The sequence below is a fragment of the Haemaphysalis longicornis genome, unplaced genomic scaffold (genome assembly GCF_048455015.1).
Source record: "Haemaphysalis longicornis isolate Haplotype H1 unplaced genomic scaffold, Haemaphysalis longicornis Haplotype H1 scaffold_13, whole genome shotgun sequence".
NCBI classification, from domain to species: Eukaryota; Metazoa; Arthropoda; class Arachnida; order Ixodida; family Ixodidae; genus Haemaphysalis; species Haemaphysalis longicornis.
Genome location: NW_027526233.1, coordinates 71,978,883 through 72,005,282, shown reverse-complemented (window position 1 = coordinate 72,005,282; position 26,400 = coordinate 71,978,883). Strand labels below are relative to the sequence as shown.

Below are 26,400 nucleotides of genomic sequence, written 5' to 3'. Positions count from 1 at the left end.
CATTTGGATGATTACCCAAATTCCCGCCGAATTTACAGGGCCTGTCACTTTTGCGGTTACTGCTTGTTAATATTGGTACACACAGGGGTGTTCGTTTTTCAACGCCTCGCTCTGTAAAACGCATCGCGCCTGATGTGTCGCGTCAATCCGCTGGACTTTTTCTCAGGCATGAGGAAATACTAGTCGCATAAGTTCGCTTAAAACAAACGCGTTTGCGCTGGCTTCGACAGTGAGAATTTGTACGTGATATACAGACATCGCATCGCCTTGCTTCAGTCATATACGGAGATATCACATCCTTCTAGCGATATTTTTTCTGCACTATGCTGCACCAATGTTTTGAAGCAATGCAGAGTAATAGGCATGACTATTTAGCTCGAGACATGACCATACTGCAAATACCGAGCATGGCATGTGACTCAAAAAGGCAATGTGATAGCCTTTTCAAGGCATATTGGCAGATGACCTAACTGGTATGTTGGAATTAACTTAGGAACTAATTCCTGACCTGGTCGTATTTTCGCGGTCCAACTATGAACACAGTTCGCGTCACTCAGACAGCCAGAGGTTCTCGGCTCGCAACCAAGGCAGTTACAGGGAGGGGAGGGGGGGGGGGGGGGTGGACTCTTACAATTCCCCGAAAGCAACGTCGACCCGCACGAAAAAGAGCATCCCAGTCCACTACCCTAGTATTCATGCGTGCAGCGCCGTCTTTTTTGGGAGTCTCCCGTGTAGCATCCCAGTCCACTACCCTAGTACTCATGCGTGCAGCGCCGTCCTTTTTGGGAGTCTCCCGTGTTAAGCTTGCACGTTTCTCGATTATAAACCTCTTAGAATGGAAAGGTCAACATGTAATGAGAATTACGCATGACAGGCTGTGTTTTTATTCGAAGCGTTACCACTTTCCCTTTCGGCCGGAGGAGCCAATATATTGAAAGCTGCCTTCTCTCCTAGGCGAGGTCTCGCGAGAGCGGCCCGCATACGTCAGCCGACGCGTATGTTGGCAGCCATTGCGTGCTTATTCACGAATCGACGAGGGTGACGCAAAACCTGCGCGGGCACAGTCGTCACCCGAGTCTCTACAGCATGCACCACTGATAGATTGTGAGGTTTAACGCTCCAACGCCCGAGAGGCGATGAGGCGGCGTAATTTGGACCACCTGGTGATTTATACGTGCACAGAAATGTCGAGCACCTGGGCGCTTTCTTTTTTTGCATCCATCAGAAAAGCGGCCGCCGCGGCGGGGAACCGCACCCGCGTCCTCGAGCTGAGCAGCACAACGTCTTAGCCACTGCGCCACCGCGGCGGGTTACAGCATTCACAAACTAGTATCTCCCTCGCCACTAGAAGTGTCTAATATCGATTACCGCCAAACCGGTACCCCTACCGCTCGCTCCACGGTCCGCCCACGTTTTTCAAAGGTAGCCGAAGTCTCAGGAGTGTTCTGGCTTGACGTTCTAGCACATGACTGGAAGAGGTGTAGAGGTTTCGTGAACTTGGAATACTGGGTAATTGTATAAAATGGGATATATGAAGATACAACAAAAAACCCATGCGCCTCAACATTGATTCGAAGGAGAAGAAGAGGGATAAAGAGACCAACAAGGATGCGTCATTGATTGCTGATTGCAAATGGAAGTCTCAGCAGCCAGAGCGTTGTGGTCTAGTTTCGACGGGTGCACAGAGCAGAAGCGGATTCCGCGCAAGAAAATGCACCGAACAGACCGAGGGGTCAAACGAACGCATCAGTTGGCTACCGTTAACTTGAAGATAACTGTTGGAACGCCAAACAACCACGAAAGGCCCAAGATAAGCCAAACTACCACTCGAAAACACAGCGCATGCGCCTTTCAAACGAAATCGGCATAGAGACATCGAGCCAGACAGGCGAACCCGATGGCTTAATGGTGAGGCAAGGAATTCCATCCCCTGTCCGTCAAACCACAGAGAAAAGAATTCAAATGCCACCTGGAAGTCAACTTATTCAGTCGAATTTACACTGCGGCCATGGCTTCGGTGTTGGTGACGCCGCTGCCACGCCTGGGGTGGCAGCTTGAACCGCACACCGATCACCCTGACCATCTGTGTCGCAACGTCTGTACTACATCCGAAGTCAACGCCAATTTAGAGAACACCTCGGGTCTCGCCGCAGAAACGGACGCACCTGGTTTCGACTTCATGGTGAAAATACCACGTTCAAGTGAGTGATGCTGAAGGCCACCTTCCTCTGTTGCATTTTTTGTGTCTTCAAGATTGTAAAATACCGCCGCGATGGAAACTTAGCGCCCGCATTTATTCTAAGCGCAACGCTTAAGTGGTGTTCCAGAAATGTTGGTTGTGCTATGCACATCGGTGAGAAATAACAATGATTAGGTTGCCTACGAAGAGTGTGACAGAGTGTGCTAGCGCGGAATGAAAGCCACGGACTGAGACCGACTTGCTACTCGGAGTTGCGTAAAGCAGGTAAATCTGCGCTGTGCATCATAATCGACTGGCATTCGGCACATGAAAGCGCAAAGTCGCTATGATCTATGTGTGCGAAGTGCTATCAAGATACATTGAAATACATGGAACAGCGCAGCGCGTGGTCTTTAGTATATACATCCTGCTCATTCTTCAGTAAACAGGCACAGCCTCCTACCTCTGCCACCGCGAACATAAAGAAGAGTAAAAAATAAAAACGCCATTGTGTCGAGATGTCAGTGCACGTTTAGTTCCTAAAGTGGACAAAATTCTTCCGGAGGCTTCCACTACGACATGGCTCGTAGCCCACGAGTAGCATCGGGGCGTAAATTACTGGGAATTTATATTTTTGGTCTTGTGGTGGAAGCCAGCTTTGGTGTGATGACGTAAGTTGCGGGCACGGCTGGAGACCGTGCCTGCCGAGCTACACCGACTGGGCATAGAACAAACTTCACCGCGCAGGCGCGGCAAGTGAAAACGCGTGACCTTGCTTACGCAGGGGACGTTGTATCATTGTCCTACTTTCCAAACTTCTGTTGCCGTAGCGCCCAATTACAGGTTCAGCGCAGCCCTCGAATGTCGCTGCCTCAGTCGCAGTTTCCGGGTGGCAGGTGTGACGTATTTCCGTGGACGCCTGATGAGCACGGCTGATAGCGGACGGCTAGGAGCCACGCGGGAATCGAAAAACGAGCCTAATAACGCTAACGCGTTAATAAAAGGAAAGGTTTCAAGGAAACAAACAGAAAAAAAAAAACAAGGTATGTTTAACGAAAATGGAAATAAAAGTAAAACTAGGACGGAGGAGGGTTTAGGGCGGTAGGAGAAACAGGTGAAAAAGAAGAACCTACCCCCCCCACCACCGGACCCGGGGAGGGGCCGTAAAAAATGCGGCAATTATGAACATCACTAGTAAGAATTGTGCAAGTAACGTTCTACTGAGTCGATAAACTTAATGCGCTTTTGGTATAACACGTGTATGCGCAGTAGGAATGAATTAAGGGAGTTGGTGTCCAAACGTGATAGGAAAGCGTGTTGTTCGGCGTTTGAGCACTTCGATACGGGAACCATTATGCTTGGTGCCAGCTTGCGCTTCCGTTATCAAGCGTTGCTGACAAGACGATGGAGCAGTGTCGCTTGTACTGTGAGACCCTGCTTCTCAGGATCAGGGCATGGAATTTAAAAATATAGTAATTTATAGATGTGTGCTGTTTTCACCTTACGCAGTGGCCAAGTTGCAAACGAAAACGTGAAGGGACGCCCAACGCGGCGGTGGCCCAAATCAAAGCGCGCATGCACAGAACATTCTTAACAAAAATGCTAAAAAGAGGTAGTAACAATGTAACAGGTTCTATTTAGTCATTCCGTACGATCTTCACTAGTCCTAGAACGTTACGTAGGTCCTACAACTAATTATGGAAGCTAAATGCTAGCGTTACTAGTCTAGATCGTGCACTTAGTAATTGCTGCTTGTTTAATACTAACATTCACTGCTAGTAACACAACTCCATTAATTATTGAACATAATAATTACCGTACTTTAACCAATCCCAGTCACAATTAAAACGTTTTTTGCAAATCCACATGCTGACTTATATGTGCTCATATTATTATGCATAATTCCAAAATTATCGCTAACATGTTTGATTTTTGCGACAAGCCCGCCGACTCTATCACCTGACTTTCCGCTGCTGGCTATAAAAGCGAGAGAAGATGTATTGCTAAGGTAGCTAAGGTATAGTTGTTTTCCTCATGCACTGCGTTGGTTTCCTTGCTCAATTTATTTGCTCCATAAATGAGACATGGACGTGTTTAACGTGTCTATGTCGTGCTGCAAGCTCAGGCGATCCACGTGGTTACTCGTGTCCTTTTACTAGGTTATGCGTGGCCGGTTTGCAAATGCACTAAGAGCCTAGTGGATACTGTGACAAGTTACTGGTTAGTGTGGTGTTAGTAAATACCATCCCCTTTTCTTTAAGAGAGAACGTTGGTCTTTCCATACCAATGTTTGGCACGAGCTCTCCTAATTTACTTACAGAGCATACCCGGCTCTTCGCCAGGATTTGCTGCACTAATTGAAAGCCAAGGTATCTGTCCGTATTTCAGTGTCTGCTAATAGTATGTGTGAGTAGGGCTAAAGTAAAGTAAGGTTTTTTTGCTAACGGCGCAAAGGTGGACACTAGGTTCACGGGTAACTGAATTTTGAACGCACAAACGCTGGGTGTTGAGACCGGAACTGCGTCATTTTTTGTTTCCTAGGCAACGGCTGGTCGTAACGCACGTGCTCGCTTCCTTAAAAAAAAGAGGGAGCGCACGCGTCCATACGGGCCGGGACTGGGCAACACGGGAAATGTGTTTCCGTGCACATTTTCACAGGTACCACAGACTTAATAGGCTGGTATAACACCGCCGTTTTTCGTCCACTCGGTGGTCGGCACCGTGTACGTAGTTCTTAACGTCCTAGAAGAAATGGCGGCCAATGTCAATGCCATTTCCCGTGTCATTTTCCATGCTTTTTCTTTCCCCGTTCGCGCTCGAACTTATGTCTGGAAGTAAACAATATAAAAATGAGTACACAACATTGATTTATCAGAGCTTCTCCGACTGCCTCCTGAAGAAACTGGCCCTGCGGGTGATATCAAGAGTGCAGAGGCGAGCAAGGCATGCCGCCACAAGAAGACGGTCTCGTTCGGGGACGTCACCACATACTTATTCGACCGGACGCTAAGCCGTACCTCCGTGCCTACCGAAGGTGGAGCACCCCTCGGTACGTACACGGTTCAAATTTACTTTTTCGGATGTTTTAAAGCGAAGCCTTGTGTGCCTTTCTCGTGACCTTTCGAGAAGCTACAGCTGGCTGCTGTTCCGTAGCCGAATGCGCCGTTCCATTTGGACAGGAGGAGAATCCTCGGTTTCTCGCGTAGCCACCACACGGCGCACTGGTGTCCGTGAATGTAGGGCATTTGAAACATCGAGTTTCATACTTATATATGCTAGAGAGAAATCTGGCGCCACTGTGTAAGCGAGCCCCGCTTCAGCAAGCGTTTCGTCATGTGCCAGGCAGACACGTTGCGCTTGTCCTTGGCATGCCTAATGAACAGGCTGAAAGGTTGCTTCTGGATGAAAAAAAAAACACGTAACGATATCAATGTGGACCGTTAATAAAACTTGTTTTGTTAATATGAAGTTGAAGCTCCGAAAAGATTTGTCAGGGATTATTTGGACGCTCCATGCAAAATGAACAAGAAAAAAAGTTAGCAGTGGCTTTGCTCGGGTATGCCAGAATGTACGTAGCGTGAGCTAAGGTTCAGCTGGTTATTCTTAGGTTTCCCGGTTGTCTTGGATTACCTGATTATCATGCTTACTGCTACTTAAAGGATTTCCAATCCAATCTAGTCCAATCAAATTCAATCCAATTCAATTCAACCCAATCCAACCCGGTTCGGTCCGGTCCGGTCCAGTCCAGTCACTGCTCCTCGCGCATGCGCAGCACGGCTCTCCAGGAGCCACGCGAAACGGCTATCAAGCGGCTCCGGCGCAGCGTCCGACTTGGCTACTGCGCAAGGGAGGCGCACAACTGGGCACGCGCCGGCGCCGGTGCGCCTGCCGCGGCTGTGACGTCACTCCCCTGGAATGCGCAGACCGGCGAATGTGCAGACCCAATTCTCTACACGCCCGTACTCGAATTGGATTGGATACAATTAACCCAATCCAAATCCAATCCAATCTAAGCCAAGCCAAGCCAATTCAATACAATCCAATCAAATTCAATCCAATGCTACCTGGCGCTTGCGCAGAAGGGCCCTTCAAGGTCCACGGGAAACTGCTCAACCGCGGCCAGTGTAGCTTACGTTGCCCTATTTTGTTGTTTTTTGCTTCAAGACAAAAAAGCCCTGTGGCTAGCCAAGCCAAGTCGGCTAGGAACGTCGCTAGCGGTGTTGGCGGCGCGCACAACGGCCCGCGATTGTAGTGCCAGATTTTCATCTAGTATATGTGAGTATAAAACTTTATGCCTGAAGGCACCGGGGTGCATTTTGTTTCGTACATGAATTCTGCTGCCACCGATGGGGAAGAAGAGCATGTGAACAAGCGCCAGCAAAATTGCTCCAGAGCGATCCTTCAGCGTCCGGTACACCCATGCTCGAAAGGAGGGTCCCTAAGAACGGGAAGATCTTGGCTAACTGCAAAACATCGCGCAGAAAAAATTCCATATATGTATATCGCCTCTTCGTAAGCTCTGGTATCTAAGCCGGAAGCTCAAAAATGCTCCAGCTAACACTAAACTAAAGGCGTACAATGCATGTGTTCGAACGAAATTAGAATATGCTTCAGTGGTTTGGGGTCCATTAACCAAAAAGACATTTCTCATTTAGAGAAGATGCAGAGAAAAGCCGTTCGATTTATTCACGGGAAATACAGTAGGCATGACTCACCATATCTTCTGGTGAAAGGAAATATCATCCAAACGATAGATGATCGCGGACGTCAGTGGGCTGATATTTCTTAATGATTCCTTGTCAGGCAAAATAAAAATACCTCTCCTTGGCTGCGTTAAACCACGCGTAACGAGGGCTACAAGGCACAGTCATCAATTCTTTCTGGCACCTATTTCCGCTCGAACAGATGCCTTAAAAAAATAGCTCTCTCCCCAGGACTGTTACAGACTGGAGTTCTTTCCCTCTTGATGTTTTAAAAGCAAAATATTTTGCAGAAGCGTTATAGTGTCATCATTTCCCAAGTGAATGTGTTTTGTCGTGTTGCTCTTGAAATATACGTGTATAAGATGCAGGGTACCATGAAAGGTTTCTATTAGATTTATTGCTAATGGTCTCCTCCGTAAGCGTCTCATTCCTATGTCTTGTGCAGCCCCTCCTGCTTGGGCCAAAGTTTTGACCAGCAGTATCTGTAAACAAACAAACAAACAAACAAACAAACAAACAAACAAACAAGCAAACAAGCAAGCAAACAAGCAAGCAAGCAAGCAAGCAAGCAAGCAAACACATAAACAAACACATAAACAAACACATAAACAAACACATAAACAAACACATAAACAAACACATAAACAAACACATAAACAAACACATAAACAAACACATAAATACATAAATACATAAATACATAAATATAGAAATAAAGAAATAAAATGGCCGCGAATGTATGCTGGGCATGTCAGCCGGATGACGTGAGACAAAGAAACAAAGCGTGGCGTCAAGGAAAGGCAGCCACTGTCGTGAGAACTACGCCCAGAAGCGACGAGCGAACGAAAAGGCCACACCCACTGTCGTCTCAGCCTAGTGTTGCCCTCGCTCCCGCGCAATCATTTGAAGCTGGGGTACGCCATTGTCCTGTTCGGAACATTCACATATATGACGATGTCAACATAGGAAAGCGCACTCACAGAAATGTTTATTTACTGATTTTCTCTTTGTAACTTCCATTTGTCGCCCTGCATTGCGGTCATAAGCTCCTTATAAACTACTTGAGTATGTTACCGCAATACTGCGAACAAAGCCATATTTGGCGCTTTGTGGCTGCAGCCTCAACCGCAGCTTCAATTTGTTAACATTTGAAAAACGTGGCAGGTGGCCTATCTTTAAAAAGCCTTACGTATCTGCAGTACAGTACATTTTTCAAATTAAACCATCTTGACCACCTAAATTAAAATGAGCACAAGGATTCAGCAAGGATGGAGAATAACGCAAAAAGGTTGAACTGCCTTGCTTCTTAAGATGCAGAGAAAAAAGACCACACATTTGAGAAATTTTCAAACTTTTGTTTTCAATTTGGGAATTTTTATTAACAGGAATTCGCTTGCGAGCCCAAGATGAATGCGTCAAATCATTATAGAGTATACAAAGGCTTTACGTAAAAATAAATAGAGTGATAGCTGCAGTAGTTTTTGTTTTATAGCGATAGAAGTTTCAAATTTTCTGTGAGCCGCTCCATATGCCACTGACCCGAGCCGGTTTGAGAATTTTTTCAAGGAAGGGAAAATTTTTCTTCACACAAACTGACTTCAGATGTGTTTTCCTGTGTGCCCAAACAGCTACATATATGAAATTGTTGTCAAAATAAACATGTCAACCGGACACGCCTGGCCAATTTCTCGTGAAAACACGCTGCAGCACCTGTGCATAAATGCAGTTACGTACAAACGATAGTTTCCGTTTCATTCAATGATATAAGGAAGAGTACTAATTTTTGTGAAACCAATTTATGGGATAGACGGCAATCGGGAGAAGAGAGACAGTAATTTTCTACCAGTCAGTCAGTGAGTGAAAACTTTATTACACACCAGTCAAAAAGGGAGCGTTAGGTGCTCCCTCCCCCCATCAGTCGGCCGGTATCCCTTGGGACTTGGCGGCTTCTAGGGCGAGACCGATGATCTTGCGCTGGGTTTCGGAGGTTCGGCTGAGGAGTAGTGCCTCCCAGGATGCTACGTTTCGGTGCGGTTTCTTGTACGAAGGACAAGTCCACACCATGTGGACGAGGTCCGCTCGACCCTTACATTTCTTACATCTTGGATCGACGACTTTGGGATGCCACTTACTACATAGGACTGGGTTCTGGAAAACTCCCGCCTGCAAACGCCTCCAGTAAATCTCCTCTTTTCTACTTAGCTGCTGATCCGCAGGAGGTAGTATCTTCCTCTCCAGTCTATAATATTGCGTGATTTTCTACCAAACATTTTCTTAGCAGACATAATCGCCGAATAGGTGGCATTGTTCGGTAACCCGTAGGTGTGTCGTTGCAGGCATGGGTAGCGTGCACACGTCGCGCAAAACTCTGAGCGTAGATGATCACGAGGTTGAGAAGCGGCGGCTCCACCTGGGGATTCATCAACAAAAGGTACGTTTTTATTCCTCGTATGCTTTCTCAATTGGTTGCACAGCGTGCTTTTTAGTTAATGCTTGCCGTGTTAGCTTGCATGGCGGTTGACGCTAATGTTTTTAGAAAAGGGTGCAAGAAAAATGGCATAGGAAAAGACCGCCAACTGAGAAAAAGGGTGTAACAGACCTCCTACTTCGGAGGTATTTTATTTTAGGTGCGGAGTACCTTAGGACCGCACAATGTCCGTCCGCGTCCATCCGTGCGCACACAACTATCAAGCGAAAATCAAGTGAAATTCGATATCAGCCGTGAGTTGCAGCTTCATTTAGGGAATAATCAAGGTGCAACTCACCGCTGAAACCGAATGACGGTCGGGGCGATTCTTGGATGGCATTTCTAGTCCATGTACTCCTCACACTTGCAATCATCCACTGAGAGATGCTGCCATTTTTATTTATTTATTTATTTACTTAATACTGCAGACCAAGAAAATGGTGCAAAGAGGACGGGCAAAAAAAAAAAACACACACACAGACAATGCAATGCTATAGAATCCAATAAAAATGGAGTAACATTAACTCAGAATTCGCTTGGAGACATTCGAAATGAACAGGCCACGGTGAAATTTACATTTCCGTGCAGCAATAACAGGGTTTCCGATCCAAATAAAACTGGAAGACGTGGTAATCGAGTACAACTTAGAGAAGCGTCACAAAAATCCTAAACTTTAGTAATTAAAAGTTTGGAAAATGGTTTTGTAGGGTTTCCTGGAATTTACAATAAAAACGTTTTCTGGCATATTGTTCCAGTCGTCTACCGTGCATGGAAAGTATGGAAACTAACGGTATTTGTTCGGTCAAAGTATGGGGATAAACTATGGGTATGTGTGTGCCGTGTTTTCCTCGTGATTAACTGACTAATGAATGGAGTGGGTGATAATACAGTCTTACCCCTATTTAAAGATTCTAGAAAAGCTAAGCGGGCAATTTGGCGTGTAATGTGTAGCGGTTGGAGTTTGTTCAGTGCCATGATACATGACGGAGAATCCGTTATTTTATATTTATTATAACTAAACCGAAGAGCCCTCCTGTAAACCTTCTCCGATTCGTTAATGTTTTTGTTCGTGTACGGGTTCCACACAACCGCTGCTTACTCCAGTTTAGGCCTAATTATGGAATTGTACGCTAGAAGCTTAACGTTTCTAGGTGTACTTTGAAGCTTATGCCGTAATAGACCGCATTTTTAATGACGGAGAAGTCACATGCCGAACGTGGTCGTTCCAATCTAATCTAGAGTTCAATACGACACCTAGGTATTTTAACTTACTTACCTCCTTGATTACGGTGTTTTTAATTTTCTACCTAAAAATTAGAGCGTTCCTTTTTATGGTTATACCCAAAATAATTGTTTTTCTAGTGCTAACTATTATGCCACATTTGTCGCACCGAGAATAAATGTCACATAAAGCCCTATCTAGCCGATGTTGGTCGGACGCAGACCACTCTTCCGTATAAATCATGATATCATCCGCGAACATTCCAATATTCACAGTATCACCAACCACAGAGACTAAATCATTAGCATACAACAACAACAACAAAAAAAGAGGGGCCCCAGCACACTTCCTTGGGGTACACCTGGTGTCACTGTTAGAGAAAAGGAACAAGTACCGTCGATATCTACAAGTTGCGTTTTATCTTTCAAATATTAATTAACCCAATTTACGAGTGTTAGAGCAATTCCGGCTGCTTTAAGTTTTAAACGACGGCTACCATGAGGAACCCTGTGGAATGCTTTGCTTAAGTCTAAAAACAAAACAACTATTTGCACGGAGTGATCTAACAATGAACTAAAACTGAACGGCGGAAACCAACTCCTTAACGGTTGAAAATCCCTTTGTAACACCATGTTGGAAAGGACTCAATGTTTTATTTTTTTAATACATAAAGGATATGGTTAGCCACACCATGTTTTATGATCTTGCAACAACAGCATGTTAAAAGAATTGGTCGATAATTGTCAACATGCAAGCGGTCACCATTTATAAAAACTGGAACTACTCTAGCTATAAGCCAATCATGGGGCAGTACGGAAGTTCGAAAAGATACACGAAAAATGACTGTTAAAAACCGAGACAACGATTCTGCATAGTGACGCAGAAAGGCGTTCGGGATTTCATCCGGGCCAGAAGTGAACGTACGGTCTAATCTCAGAAGCATTTCAAAAACTCTTCATAAGAGACAAGCGCGATCTGTTCGGAAGGAGCCTCCAGGAAAAATTCATCTCTTTCATCGTTTGAAAACACAGAATGAAAAAAGGAATCGAAAGTAATAGCAGTGAAGAGAAGAGATGTTTCAATCTTGCTATCAACCAAGAATTCATCAACCGATTTAAGTGCACTGTGGATGTGACAGCAAAACTTTCCTGGATCGTTTAAAATTAACTGTGGCAAACTTTTTCAAACATACCATTTCTTTGCGCATTGTACGCTTCTGGAAAGTTCGGACACTTTCCTATTTAATTGATTGATTGTAGGGTTTAACGCGCCGACGCAACGCAGGCGATGAGGCGCGCCGTAGTGAAGGTCTCCGAATTAATTTGGGCCACCTGGCGATCTTTAACGTGCGCCGAAATCTCGTACACACGGGCGTTCTTGGTTTTCGCCTCCATCAGAAAAGCGGCCGCTGCGGCCGGGAATCGAACCCGTGACCTCTTGGGAGGCAGCGCAATGCCTTGGCCACTGATCCACTTGGCCGGGTAGTAGCCTATATAAGACATCACAACCGGGACTGCGAGTCTTCCTTATACGTTTAATTCGCCGTTTTAAGTAAAGAATTTTCCGGTTAACCCATAGATTGACCATTTTTGTTCATGGTTTCTTATCCAGTATAAAAGATTTTAGACAAAATTTGCTATGCTCTTTAAACATTTCCCATAAATTCCGGACATCGTTGAAAGTTTTCGTAAGATATATCAATGTAATCCAAAACAGACTCGTCCTTCGCCCTGGACAAGTCTTTGACATAGTCATGTTTAACTGCAACCGAACTTTTTTTAAGTTCTAGAAAAACATTGGAAACTGCAACCTCGTGATCATAAATCTCAGCACTCACACGTAATGAATAATCAGAAAAACAGCGTTGTAACAACACGAGATCGAGTACGACCTAGCTGCACCGCAAGTTCTGGTGGGCTCGAAAACAACCTGATTTAAAATATATGTTAACATTATGCCAGATAGAATATCAGTGTTATGCAGCACCGACGCGATCAATATCGCCAACAAGCATAAGCGTGGTTTTACGAACACAAAACATGAGCTTGAAGCTTTCGCAAGTAACAATAATTCGAACTGGGCGGCCCGTACAGCGCACAAAGGTTAAAAGGGAAACTAGAAAAGGTTATTTTGAGAAGCAGGCTTTCGTGGTCTTCTATATGATTTAAACCCCAGCTTTCATTATTCTTTAACAAAAGAGCCCCCCCCCCCCCCTTCCCCCCCCCCTAGTGAACGACGGTCACGTGTGAAAACCGAATACGATAAAGGAAAGACGCAGTCGTCAGTTACATCGCAGTTTAACCAAGTCTCAGGTATTACTTCTATTTCGGGGTTCTGCGCAATAATGCAATTTCCACGGATTCGGCATTATGGACAACACTTTGGGCATTCATTATCAACACAATGAGCCTTATGCGATAAGAACTACTGCTGGGATCATGTCACTTCGACTGCGACTGCGCGCGGGACGAAATGAGCTTAACTCGTCTACTTGTTCAATCATTCCAAACGTATGTTTTGTCAATAATTTTAAGTTTATCACCCATAAAGTTTTGGATCTAGACCTCCATCCTTATCCTTGCGCGCTGATTCTCAAAGCAGTTTTCGCTTGCGGAGAGTTGCTTTGTAATAATCGTTCTGAACGTAAATTTTCGAGCCTTCCAGTTTCTTAACATTACTGATAACAGCCATCTTCTCATTGAAGTCTTGGAAGTACAACATTACTGGTGGAGTTTTTCGTTCGCCTCTACCGCTTTTATTTTCACTGCTACCGGTCTCCTTGATACGTTTTCCAAGTCTGTGGACACGCTCAACGGATGCAACCTTCACGCCAAGTTGTTGATCAAAAATGTTGCCGATAACCTTCTTGTTCAGTTCATCTACAGATTCTAAGTATCACGAAACTTGCGCTAAATAGACATAAACAGACGAAAAGAGACGGACGATGCGCATCGTCCGTCTTCCTTCATCTGTTTATGTCTATTTAGCGCAAGTTTCGGGATACATATTGCACCAACTAGCCCAACAGCACATTATACTTCAGATTCTAATTTAGCCTCCGGTACACCCAAAACAACCAAATTTGACCGCCGGCTATTATCTTTCAGATTCAATACTTTTTGCTGTTGCGAGATAACAGACTTATAGAGCGACTGCAAGTGTTGTTCGATTGGTGCTATAGGCGTCAGGGAAGTTTCAAAACCGGTTACACATTTTTCAATCTGTTCTAGTGTAGCCATTAGACTGCAAAGCGCAACATCAAGCTTGCATTGCAACGCTTTCATGTCGGATATATAATCTGCATCAACTCCTGGGATTTTATAATCATGTTTAAAGATTTCTCGATATCTGGACCAGGGTTGCATCAACTTCGCCACACAACAATAGATTTCATACATAAAACACTCGTACGCAATGAAAAGGCAGCGCTGAGGGCACGGCAGAACCGCTAGGAGCACGTCATCACTTCGACATGAAGAATCATGGCCAACCTGGACAAGCAAAACGGGTGGAATGCTTAGAGCCAAATTTTTCAGCGGTCGGCCATGCCCAGTGAAGACGCAAGACGCAGCTTTTTTATACCCGGTGGCCCTGGTGACATCACACCTCCAGCGAAGTGGCTGATAGGCAGACATTCGGGCGTTGGTACGTCTTGCCAAGATGCCACGTTCGTAGCTGATACCGGTGGATTGCCGAGAGTGCAGAGCACGTTGTTGAAACCGACGAAACCAAGCTAAACCTGGATAAGCAAAACGGGTGGCATGCTGAGAGAGGAGATCGCCAGCGGTCCCACGTGCTGAATCTGTATTCACGGGTGGACAGAACACTTTCTACAAGCGGAGTATGTTCTGTACCTCACGATGTTTCACACAATATAAATTGGCATAATGTATTGCCAGTTAGGTTATTCAAGCTTGAGCTAGTTTCGGTGACGTTATAAAAAACACAGAGAAAAAGAACTGCACCCCGGGTAACGGGTGCACTATCACAGATTAGGTATTATAACAGTGAAGCGTCCTTTGGAGCCTGCTCGAGTGTGATCAAAAAAGGCGCAAGCGTATGCACACCTCTTACTATACGATTTGAAGAGTACTAGTCTTTTGGGACTCTAAATTGCAAAAAAAATTGGCGCAGCTTATAATGGTAGTGCAAGGCTGGAGAAACAGCATAGATGGGGGTCGACATAGCTTGTTTCCCCTTGTGTCCGTTCTCAGTGTGGGGGGGAAGCACTGGAACAGCCGTGTAAAATCCCGTTAAACTAGGCCTCACTCCACAGAGCTTATTCTATCTTAGCAAGAATATCACAAACCTAGAAAACGTAGCGGAACTTTGCAACACCGGAAGAAACTAGGTTGACACCAAGCTCCTCTGTTGTTTTTTTGGAACTGAACACCTATTTAACACCGTCTCAACACCCTGCAGAAAGCCAAGCGTGCTGCAGTCGGTCAACACCCCTTTCGCCACACAACTAGTCTTTTTTATTTTAAAGGTTCAAATTTATATTTCACGTGTCAACGCCAAACTTAGGGCACGGGTCACACTGTATATGGAAACGAGCTATCATTGCAGACGAACAATTATTGTTGCTTTTGATCATTTTGTAGAAAATAAAGTATAAGATGAGCGCAGGCAGGGGCCGATATCTGTTGGTGGAGAGACGAAGCTACGCCCAGTGCCTCGCTCAGAGAGTGTTCCATGACCCCCACGAGAAGCGGACGTCTGGGTACTGCGTTCCCTGCTTGATCCACCATCAGCTGGTGCCGTCAAACCCGGGATATCGAGGCACGAGCAGACCCGACTTGACACGGCGCAGACGCGAAGGTACGCTAGGATACGCATTCCTTTGGATTCAGCTGATTTGAGACGCCTCGTCCTCGAAAGCTGCTCGCCGCTCGTGCTCCTGCCGGAACCACCCGGTCGCCTGGCTTTGCCACCGTCTGTCATGGAGGAGCTACGCCGCTGCAGTGATTTCATGAGGCAAGGTGTCACAAGGGGCGTAGCGGCAATTGAATCACTACTACAGGATCCTGACTCACCGATCCAGCAGACCCGCTCGTACCTGCTCGCCGTCAATACCAAGTACGAGGAAATGAAGGTTAGCAAGCGCGTCCAGGAAATCATCGATTTAGACGAGTTGGAAGCTGACTTCTTCACCAGCTTTGAATACGACGAAAAGGTCACCTTGATCCGTTCTCACGTCTCCTTCGCCAGACCCTCCATGGTTGCATCCCTTGTTGCTGCTCGGAGTACCGCAGCGCCGAGACCTGATTTCACCATAATCCGGCACAGCGAGACCGCGGCACTCCCCGGTTACAGCAAGAGAGCCATGGAGGTCGGCAATGTTACTAATGTGCACTCTGCGTGTGGACCGCTCGTCAGCGACCTAGACGTCCGCACAGCTGGCGAGGATTGTCATCGCCCGGAAAAACTGGTGGAGCTCGCGACAGATTCCCTTGAGGGACGATTGTATACACCCAGCAGCCCGCCTAGTGACGACTGCGTCGTCGTCGGGGAAGGCCAGGTCACCGGGCTTTCCAAGGACCTCGTGACAACGAAATACAATGATGTGGCTGACACGGAGCGGCCAAGCTTGAGGCTCTCCGGCGGTTCGGACGTCGCTGCAGCTCGTGAAGGTTGCCCTGCAGCTCGTCGCGAGAGGGAGCCATTCCCACTTGCACGCCGGTGGCCGTTCTCCTCCCGGCGCTGGCTTCTCTGCTGGCGCTGTCCCGTCCAGGATTCTCCGCCTCCGATCCGTGCGCCGGCTCTTCGAATCGGTTCACGGGAATCACCAAGTGAACCTGGTTACGGCAAAATCATGAACGGCAACCAGACAGCTTCAATGACTCCGCTTCGCGGCCACCTGAAAAGATCCTGACGGCTATCGCATCTGCTTAATACGATCGTCATGCCGGTAGCACGGTGGCGTGACTCACCATCTCGATAAGTACAGCTCACGACAACGACCTGTGAGCAGTTACAAGCTGTGGCGCTACACGCGTGCCTGCCAGGGGCCCACAACGTGGTACGTCAATTGAAGACAGCTTCCACGGCAGCGAGCATTTCCCTCTGATCCCTGCGGCTACGGCGGGTGGGGAGGCGACCAGGGTGGCGATTGAGGTCCCGGGCATCAGCATGCCGGCGACGACCAGGCTACCCTGCTTACCGACCAGTGCAAACACACCATCACCCACAACAACCTTCTAAATGAGTACGGGGAAGAGGAATCCGCAGCCGGGAAGGAAGCTCGCCGCAGCAAGTTGCACAAGATTATGGTGAGTGGTCTGCTCCTGCGGTGTCTAGTGCTCTGGATGGCTGAGACGCAGCACCTCATCCTCGGCCGACTGGACTACATTGGTCTACGATTGATGAGCGAGTGCACGGTGGACTGCATCGTAGTGATCTTGAGGTTTCTTCTGCCTTGGGCTTCCACAGTTTGGAGCTCAAGAACTGCGTTTTCCCGTTGAACGAAGTCTGCCACAAAGTGCACTGGAGAAGTGTCCTTCAAGCCTGGGAACATCAACATATTGTACGCCCTTTAGAACAGCGGAGCTTTCCAGACCACTCGAACTGTTCGAAGCAACTAACTTCTGTCAGTCTCGGTGGAACACTGTCGTGACTTGAGCCTTTCTGAGGTGAACACACTGAACCAGCGACAACCGGAGCTCTACTACGTCAATTGAAGCGTGGTCCAGCGAAAGTACATCCGCCCTATGAGGGTGATGCTGTTGGTGCCAGCTGATTCGGAATTCAACAACGTCATACCCCCATCTGACTCGCGAACGCCATCATTTTAGAGCCCTTACACGTGTGGTGATTAGAGATAGCCTGCATTCTGATGAAGGTTGTGTCCTGATTCTTGTACTTGAACATCCTCGACTGCGTGATCGAACTCAGGGAGCGGGCGAGATGTTCACACTAATATCAGCTCTACGAATACTTTCCTTCCCTTCTTTCCTGCATTTCCGTCGCCGTGCTACTCCCGAACTTTGTAATGCTGCCGTCGGCCATGCGTTTTTCCAATACGAGATGAGCGCATCTACTTTGGTCGCCTACCGCCTACTAGTTGCTTCCTCCTGCTCGGCCTTCGTATCTTGGCGGTGAGGGTAGTATGTTGATGATAGTAAAGAGGTGGCTCGCACGGCCCGGGCCACGGGCATAGCTCGCTCCAAGCGCTCGTGGCAGTGGCTTGTGTTCGGCCCCATGAATCGGGCGATCGGTTGCTTGGCTCTTTTCTCTGTCGCTTTCCGCGACGCATTTTTCAGGAGTGGACGAGGGGATGAGGGGATGTGTTGTTCTTTAAAGTGCAATTATACATGCATGCATGGCCTTTTTAAATGAACAGCTGTACACCTTTCCCACACCCTTTCCCACACCCCAAGAAAAACCAAATGTGTTGAAGTTGATCAACACCCTTTTTTCACACAAAAAGGGTGTAGAGCTGGAAAAAGGGTGCTTAGATTCAAGAAAGAGGGTGTAATAGGCTCAAAACACCATTTTTCCACTTATGCTACGTCGTTTTTGCCAACAAGGGTGTAAAAAAGTTTAGTGTGTATGTTAAACGTATGTTAGGAAAATGTATGTGGACTCTGTCTCTGTAAGTATCCGCTCCTAATTGTGGGGCAGAAACCCCGTCAAGGTACTTTTCTGTTTCTGTCCTTGCATTTTTATGTATGTAAAAATGGGGAATAGACGGAATTAAAATAGAAAATAAGTAAATAAAATATACATAAAGCAGACTTGGGTTCGAATGGAATTTGAACCCGGTTAACCGGATCAGAAGCCAAATGCCGTCCCTACATAGCTAATTCTGTACCTTATCAGTATCAAACAAGAATTACCCGGTAGCATGCCGCACGACTACTGCACGTGATGGCACCGATACCACGATGCACCAGTGAAGTGTTTAATATACGCTTGCTTTCGTTTTCAATTCACTTGAGATACTCAAGGGATCGATAAATATTACCGTTAATAGGAAAATAACGTAATTGCTACACGTTGCATCACAAAAGTCCCAGCGGAGTTTCCGTTCTCGAAATATGAGCATGATTTTAGATCGAGGCATTGATTTAAGAAAGCGCTTCCCTCCCCGCAGATTGGTCGTATCGAAGGAGCTTCCCCAGAGAAGACGTGTGTATTTCTTCAATGTTATCCTGGTTGAAAAAAAAAAATGAAAGAAACGTGCTACTTGGTAATTTGTTGCGGTTGCGTTTGGTCATGGCAGGCAGCGATATTTTTAGTTTGGGGCTACTGAATGTTGACTACAAAATAACGCAACTATAGCAGCCCTTTCCGGACAATGGAGATTCCAAGATAATTTTCAATTCACTTGTTCTACTAAGAAAGCCACTCCTTGACTAATCTTGGCGGAGCAAACGCCTGTCACTTATTACAGAACACGCGTAAATCTGAAACGCGAAAGTCCAAAGGCCTCGTCCCGAACACGTGCCCGGGTAGCTGCCAATCACGTGTATGCAGGTAGCGGCAAGACGCAGAAGGATGAACACGAGTACGAAACGAGAGGAGGGGTGCATAGAACGATTGATTCATTGATTTAGCATCGGTTCTAACGCGCCGACGCAGCGCAGGCAATGAGACTGCTGACATGTGTTCACATTGTCTTGGGTGCACATAACGAAAACGTTCAAGTTAGTTACTAACTCACGTGTGAGGGCGCAAAGGCTATATCCTTTGCAGAAGCAGAAATAGTTGGGTTTGCCCAAAGCCAGCTTCCTCTATAACTTTAGCTTTGCAATAGTGTTTCTTCGATATGGCTTTTTTTCTTCAGAGAGAGAGAGAGAGAGAGAGAGAGAGAGAGAGAGAGAGAGAGAGAGAGAGAGAGAGAGAGAGAGAGAGAGAGAGAGAGAGAGAGAGAGAGAGAGAGAGAGAGAAAGAGACAGACAGAAGGCATTTTAATCACCTCGAATGTGCGAGTGGAACCGTAGTCCGGAATCCATGTGTTGCCCTAGCCGCCTTTGCCTATGTGAACAGGATACTCTAGTCCTGCAGTCGATTACAGGTGTCTGCCATACCTCAGTGGAGAAAGGGGTGTAGACGACTGGTACGACTGGGTTGTGTACGCTTTGCGGGAGTGTATATTGCAGGGAACGTAATTTTTTGGAAAATTGGCAGTGTGCAATATGCTCGTTGGAAAAAAATTAACGCATTCGGGCCTTGGGCAATTGTTGGGTATGAGTTCGTGCTTTTTCTGAGCGCCGCGTGTGGGTTCAAAAATTTTTATGGGTCCGGTAAAATTGAGTTAGGCCCTGAGACGTGAAAACTGGCGTCGTAGCCGCAGTGGCCTCTTACCTTTCAACGGAAGCCTAGGTGCCCGTTTGGATTATGTCCTGCCAAAGATGGTTGCCTTACCTGAGATTATGAATTTTTTTAAATAAAAGTTCCGGTTAGGGCACGAAAATCGGATGAAATTCCAAGAATCAAGACGTTGGGTAATACTGGTGGCTCTTCCACAGTCTGGCTTGTTTGCCGCGTATTGGATATTAGTGTAATCTGATAAGAGGGTTAGAATTCCTCAAAACGTGATTGGAAAGATGATATAACTGTTTTGTTTGTTGTCAAACGAACTGTAGGAGTTATGGGCAGTCCTGACTCCTGGCACGGCGTGTTTGACTTGGGGTGTAAGTTTGGGAGGAGTGGTCATGATCAAAGCTGTTTGAGACACCCGATGCGCTCAGATTACTGGTTTTGTGTTTAGGGTTGGGTAAAGTATCGAAGCCTTCTCAGATTTAGGACTTCTGTTGCTGGATCTGCTACGCCGTCCGGCAATAACGGTGGCGGGTCCTTCTGGGCGTCGGCCTCGTGGCAGATAGGGACCTCGCACTGGCTCCATGATCACCGCTTTTGGCTTCTCATAACCAGCTTTGATGCAGATTATGGGTTGTACGTAGCGCTTGGTGCATCGCGGGCATTCGTAGAGGTGAAGACCACCGCAGAGGGTACAGATGGGGGAGAACTGGTTATTTGCAACAGGGTTTCGAAGGTGGCACTGATGGCAAATATCGGCTGTCGGTTGACGGCAGTTCCCGCCCGCATGGCAGATTGAACTAATATGAACTGTCGTTTTGTAGAGGGAACAAGGTTATTTAGCTCCACAGAGTCATTCGACATAAAATAACTTCGGCCCTCCGTTTTTTTACGGAACCATGTTTTTTACGGATATCAATATAAGGCGGTACGTTTGTCAGATACACCGTGCGTATCCTTATGCGGATGTCCTTTACTTGCCTCCACTGATAGTCTTACAAAAGAGCATGTACATAGGGCAATTTCGGCAAAGCATCATTTTTGAAAGAAAACAAAACCAGCTGTACTTTCTACACGCTTCAAGTTTTCTTTCCCTCTGGCAGACATTTGAGACGTGCAGTGAGAACTCCGCTTAAAGTAAGTGGTGTTATGATGAGGTGTTTAACCATTGCAACATTGTTTGTTAACATGAATAATTTTATTCGTCTACAGAAAGGTGTACGAAGCGGTCCAGAGTTTACCGAGATGAGCCTCACTGACTGGGAGGAAGAACCAGCAAGTCCGATCCAGCCTGTGCCGCCCGAGCTTCGTGGTGCCCTACTGAGAGCCAATGGAGTTGCGGCTATTGACTTCTGCGAGGAGGAAACACTCTCCGAAATACAACAGTCTCGCCTGCATTGCGGATGTTCCTGTGTGCGTCGCTGCATCACGAACAGGTGCTCGTGCTGTAGGTCAGGGATACCCTGCCAAGTAAGCCAACTGCACCGTGTATACGTAAGGTGGGAAGCATTTCCTTGCATGCAGGTGTCAAAGTGTGAATTACGCGCCCGTGGCTCGAACGACAAGCATGTCCGTAGACAGATGCGTGCCTCTTCGTCGTTGTTATGGTACTTTTCATCTCGGAGAAAAGCGTGGTGCATTTCTCCAGCAGTGGAAGATACTTTCGGGCTTCATTCATACAGCGCTAAGATTCCGTTTCATAGGTGAAGTTCCGCAACCGTGACAAGTATTGAGCTACGGGGGGAAGGGAGGGGGAGGGTGGTGGCCGGATTAATACTTCGTCCGAAATAGTCACCCCCGCGGTGGTGCAGTGACTAAGACGTTGTGCTGCTGAGCACAAGTGCGCGTATTTTATTCCGCACCACGAGAACTTTTCCGGTGGAGGTGAAAGCCGAATTCGCCGGTGTTTTCGAGATTTCAGCGCACGTACAGATCCCCCAGGTGGCCAGAATTAATCCGGAACCCTCCACTATGGCGCGCCTCATCACCTGTGTAGCGTAGGCGCGTTCAAGGCGATAATCAATCAATCAGTCAGCCTGAAAATGTACTAAGGCGAGAGTGGTGTAAAAAGCCGGAGTGACGTCCGAAGAATGCTGAGCTGAAATGGTGGATTATTGTTTGAATCTGGCGCTTTCGTAAGCCCAGACGTCTTATATATCTAGGAAAAAAATCGTGCCCTTTTAAAGAACAACTATTTTGCGCGGGCAGTAATAGGGGCATGTTGGAAAAAATTTGCTCTGTGGATTCGGAAACACAGAGCGAGCGAACGAAAGGCTGATGTAGTGCGCAGAAGGTGACGCCAGCCGAGACGGCGTTGACAAGTCCCTAGGGAACAAACTTTCAAGCGTATAAGCCAAGCCTTTCTAATTACGACAGACAGGCAACTGAGCAAGAAAGCATTTTAAAGACTGTAGTCTTTTTTGGGCTACTCAAACCTGAAGATTTTGATGTCTCAGTAGGTGTGCCGGTCTAGCCCTCAATTCAGCCATGCGGCCGAAGTGGAGAGACTACTTGATGGAGGTGTTCATTTTGGCAAAGCGTTTCCAAACCCGGAAATCTGAAAGCACACTACACGCTTGTCAACATTGTTCAGCAAACAGCAAAAAGAAAACATTCGTCACATTGGAGGAAAAACATCACTACATGCGTGGTATTACAATGTTCTGTTGAATGTTCTGTTAATTAAATGTGCCGGGCTGCTTGATTTTTGAGAAACAAAAAAAAATACGCATTGAAGGTTGTGTTGTGACCCGAAAATACCAAAAGCGCTCGTCCTTGCTTCTTGTGCATGCGGTGGCATTGCAAGAAATCCTAAAGTAACGAAAGGTTCCAGTCAAATGAAACTTACCGAGACGGGTGGGCAAAGGGGCGGCAGGTTGGCACGGTCGTCTTTCGATGGCATTTGCAGCGAAGTTAGCAGATGCGCGGCCACTTTTTCGGTGGTCGACACCATAATGGGACATGTGATGGGGAGACAAAACATGGTAAAATTCGAAAAGACTCCGCTAGCAATGTTGTGTGGGTTGATGTTGTGTTTGGTACTACAAATGGTTTACAAAGCCGCTAGTACCTACTGACAATAGATGGTTTTTCAAAGCCTACCATGCATGCTGTGTTTCAGTGAAACCCGAAATGTTCCGTTCACTGAGTTCAAAATTCACCACCAGGCTATGCACGCCAACCAGCTCTTTTGATGGCCTCCTAGAACAACTGGGGACTCTATCGTGATTGAAATGTTACTTTGAAAACAATTAAAATTTAGACCCCTACCATGAACGTTTACACTTTTCGACAAAAGACATCTCGGCTCTCATACGGGTCGTATCCTAAATTTCTTCGTGCAAAAGTTTTGTTACCTTAACGCAATGTATCCACAGCTTTTTGTATTGCCGTACGAAGGTTTAGTTGTCAATTTTATAACAAGTGGCGTTACCGCTTTTAATGGCATTACGTTGAGGCAACTTGCATATCTTGAGCTATTGGTCATCAAGAGCAGCGTGTGTCATACTCGAAGGAAGAGCGTGTAAACTTACAGACGACAAACGCAGGAAATATTCGACGCACAGAAGGTGCGAAGATCGCCCTAAACACTGAAGCCTATTGATAACCGAAAAAAAGAATATATACAAGAACCACCACTTTTGACAACGATTGTTCGCGTGCCCAAATTCATGTATTCCGGAAAATTGCCGTTTCTCAAGTCACCAAGCCAATGCAAGATGCCACAAGGTCAAAAACTGTGCTGGTTGGTATACATTCATAATGATTAAGCAACGAAAATTAAACGGCACGAGAGAGGAGTACACAACACGAGCGCTTGTGGTGTGTACTCCTCTCTTGTTCCGTTTAGTTTGCGCTGGTTGATCATTATCAATGCAAGGTGAGCTGACCCAGCCGCCTTCCATTCCCCATACGATGAAAACTGTCTGCCCAAATTGTCTGGCTGTTTAATCAGCAAATAACACAACCTGATAACTTTTGGAAGACATTTCGCATGGTATCGAGAATCACGCATGTGAGCAGGGCGTATATCGCGTTGTCATAAAGAGAATGATTTTCTTCCTAACACGTGGTGTACATCGGATACAACATAACCGGGTATATTCATCGAATGCGCCAAGTGCTTGAATGCTTGTTGGGGTCATGGTGTTTTTTGTAGTTTATATAGCTCTGTTTTTGGCTGTTGTCTTCTATTTATTTCTGTCGTTCTGGCGTTAATTTTGTTGTTTTTGAGTTCGTGTTTCTTCATAATAAATTCATTTGGAAGTCAGTGCTCACCCCGTTGTTTTCCCGCGTCTTCGTAGCTTTTCGCGCCGGAGTTATTTTGTGTGAATTTTGCCGGCCTGAGCCAATCGCAACGAGCTCCCCATGATACATCATGAGTTCCGTGCGGAAACCTAGACTGGGTGTTGCACGCCTGTTCTATATATTCCTCACTATACAGCTTATTTTAGTGATGGTGGTTTCAGTGTTACTCTAACAAGACAACCTCTCGAATGAACCAACCTTTCATTTTACTTCGTTTTTTTCAGGTCAACGAACCATCTTTTCCCTGCAGATGCACCCGCAAATTTTGCGGCAATTCATTTGGTCGTCACAAGTTCGACTCGGAAAAAGTTCGACAGCACCGGGAGCAGACGCTGACACGGCTCGCACTCGACGTAGGACACAAGCAAGACGCATAGCACTGACAAGACAAGCAGGAAGACAGAAGGAGCAACTTCTCTAGCTGTCTTACAAGTCCATTTAAATAGGCTCCCTACGTGCATTGCGTTCGACTAACATACTAACTGTATCTGATCATGATCTCATAATATTCGATGCAGAAAGTCGCGATTTTTTTCCATACTACTGGCTGCAAATATTCTGGATATCGGCCTCCGTATTTTCAATCGTCTGGGCTTGTTTTGTGCGGCAGTTGTCATTTGTGATTGGCCACAAGTATACCTCCATTCGACAGAGGACTGAAGCCACATCTCTCGCAGGGTACCGCCAGCTAACGACCTGATTGTTTTTTACGTTGTTTTTATGACCCCTGAGCCGGTCGTTTAGGCATCGAATGGCCTGGCCTAAGAATGGTTTTCTAGAACACATGTAGTGGAAGGCTATGAACGACACTTATATGCCTACCACAAGGCGCTTTCTGTAATATTAGTGGCAACCAGGCTTGGCCGATAGATTTATGTAACCCTGTACATTCTGTTATGTTTGTTTGGGGCAAGAAACACATTTCACCATGCGAATATTTCCTAAAAGCCGTGGGACAGCCTGTGTACGTATACAGTGAATACGCTAAATTTTCCCTTTCAACGCTGGTTACTTTAATGGCAGATGCCCCACGGGTTTTCACTTTTGTTACTACCGACAGTAATAACTTAATAACTTCCCGGCATAGTGGATTCGGCGTTATGACGGGGGAGAATGCTGCTCTTCTGTAATGTGATGCAATTTATCTAAGACATTTTGAACCAGTTACGCTTCCTTTTCTTACCAATTTGATTGTGCTGAAATAAACGATAAAACAGGAGGGTACTTTGCACGTGATTTGTAGCCAGAACAGACATGTTCTTCTTTCGTACTATGACGTCGACTAGAACGCACGCCAAACCACGTGCAGAAAGTTAACGTGCTAACGCAGGCGGTGCGCGGCACTGCTTTACAGTTGCTACTACATAGACCCAACCTCAAACAACTCTGAATTGCAGTCGCGAGTGAATAAAAACTTATCTTACAAGATATACACTTTCCAGTATTGCAAACATCGTATTATCAAGTTTTCAAGAAAACAATTTGCTAAAAATGGGAAACACAGGAGGCCATGCATAAGCCAAAATTCTGGAAGTTCACTTTGTCATCCATCGTAAGAGTTGAATGAATATAAAAAGTAGGGCTTTAAAAATTATTCAAAAATTACCCCACGTATTGGAAGGTGATCATCCTACATTACGCTTTCGACAGAAGTTAGTGAGTCACTATAAGTTAACCTATATTGCGTGTATTTTATGTGGACAGAAAACGCGTCGACGGAAAACCGTCGATGGAAATAATGTCAGCGAAGCGAACTCAAAAACAACATTGAGTTGCCCGTATAGTGGACAGCTCTTGGCAAACCCATATGTAATTTGGTGCAAAATGAATAACTTGAACAACTCGTACCCCATCTTCTGTCCTTTCTGCGTACATAAAACTAGTTTCTCGAGAAGAAAAAGTTCGCTGTTTCGTCCTTAGGGCAAACGTTTGACGTGCTTGGAGAGTGCTTACTACTGTACTTCTGTACTTGCAAGACAAGGGTAGTTTAACTGATTAAAAGGAGGCTTCTTATTTCCCTTAAGGTTGCTTTGATCTCATACCGCTCGCGAATGTGAGCCGTAGAAAATAAATGACGAAAGTCTGTGAACTCTCCTTGTGCAAATAAGTTTGCACGTTTCAGGAGCGTGTGTGGTCCGCCCATGGTCCTTCTGCTTTTGCTTTGGTAGTGAATTCCCTGCACAATTGCAAAAGCCAAGATTGTACAGGTAAAAGAATAGAAAATATTTGGGCCTGTTCATAACGCACTAATCCTCTG

At 46.2% G+C, this 26,400-nt stretch overlaps 1 protein-coding gene across 2 annotated transcripts; it reads left to right on the top strand.

The window, feature by feature from the left end:
* Window positions 1-1,768: 1,768 nt before the first annotated feature.
* Window positions 1,769-25,981, top strand: LOC144164338 (cysteine/serine-rich nuclear protein 3-like). Of its 2 annotated transcripts, none has more exons than XM_077694842.1 (5): window positions 1,769-2,201; window positions 5,079-5,228; window positions 9,219-9,313; window positions 21,048-21,305; window positions 24,368-25,981. In XM_077694842.1, the coding sequence occupies exons 1-5, from the start codon at window positions 2,009-2,011 to the stop codon at window positions 24,518-24,520; spliced, it is 849 nt and encodes a 282-aa protein (XP_077550968.1). In that variant the 5' UTR covers window positions 1,769-2,008; the 3' UTR covers window positions 24,521-25,981. The 2 variants fall into 2 exon arrangements, with proteins under 2 accessions (XP_077550968.1, XP_077550967.1); XM_077694841.1 differs by having other exon boundaries at window positions 1,776-2,201; window positions 5,055-5,228.
* The last annotated feature ends 419 nt before the right edge of the window (window positions 25,982-26,400 follow it).

Coding starts and splice junctions, on each gene's coding strand:
- LOC144164338 (XM_077694841.1), top strand. CDS start 2,009: ATGGCTTCGGTGTTGGTGACGCCGCTGCCACGCCTGGGGTGGCAGCTT. Junction 5,229..9,218: donor CGAAGGTGGAGCACCCCTCG/GTACGTACACGG, acceptor GTGTCGTTGCAG/GCATGGGTAGCGTGCACACG. Junction 9,314..21,047: donor TGGGGATTCATCAACAAAAG/GTACGTTTTTAT, acceptor ATTCGTCTACAG/AAAGGTGTACGAAGCGGTCC.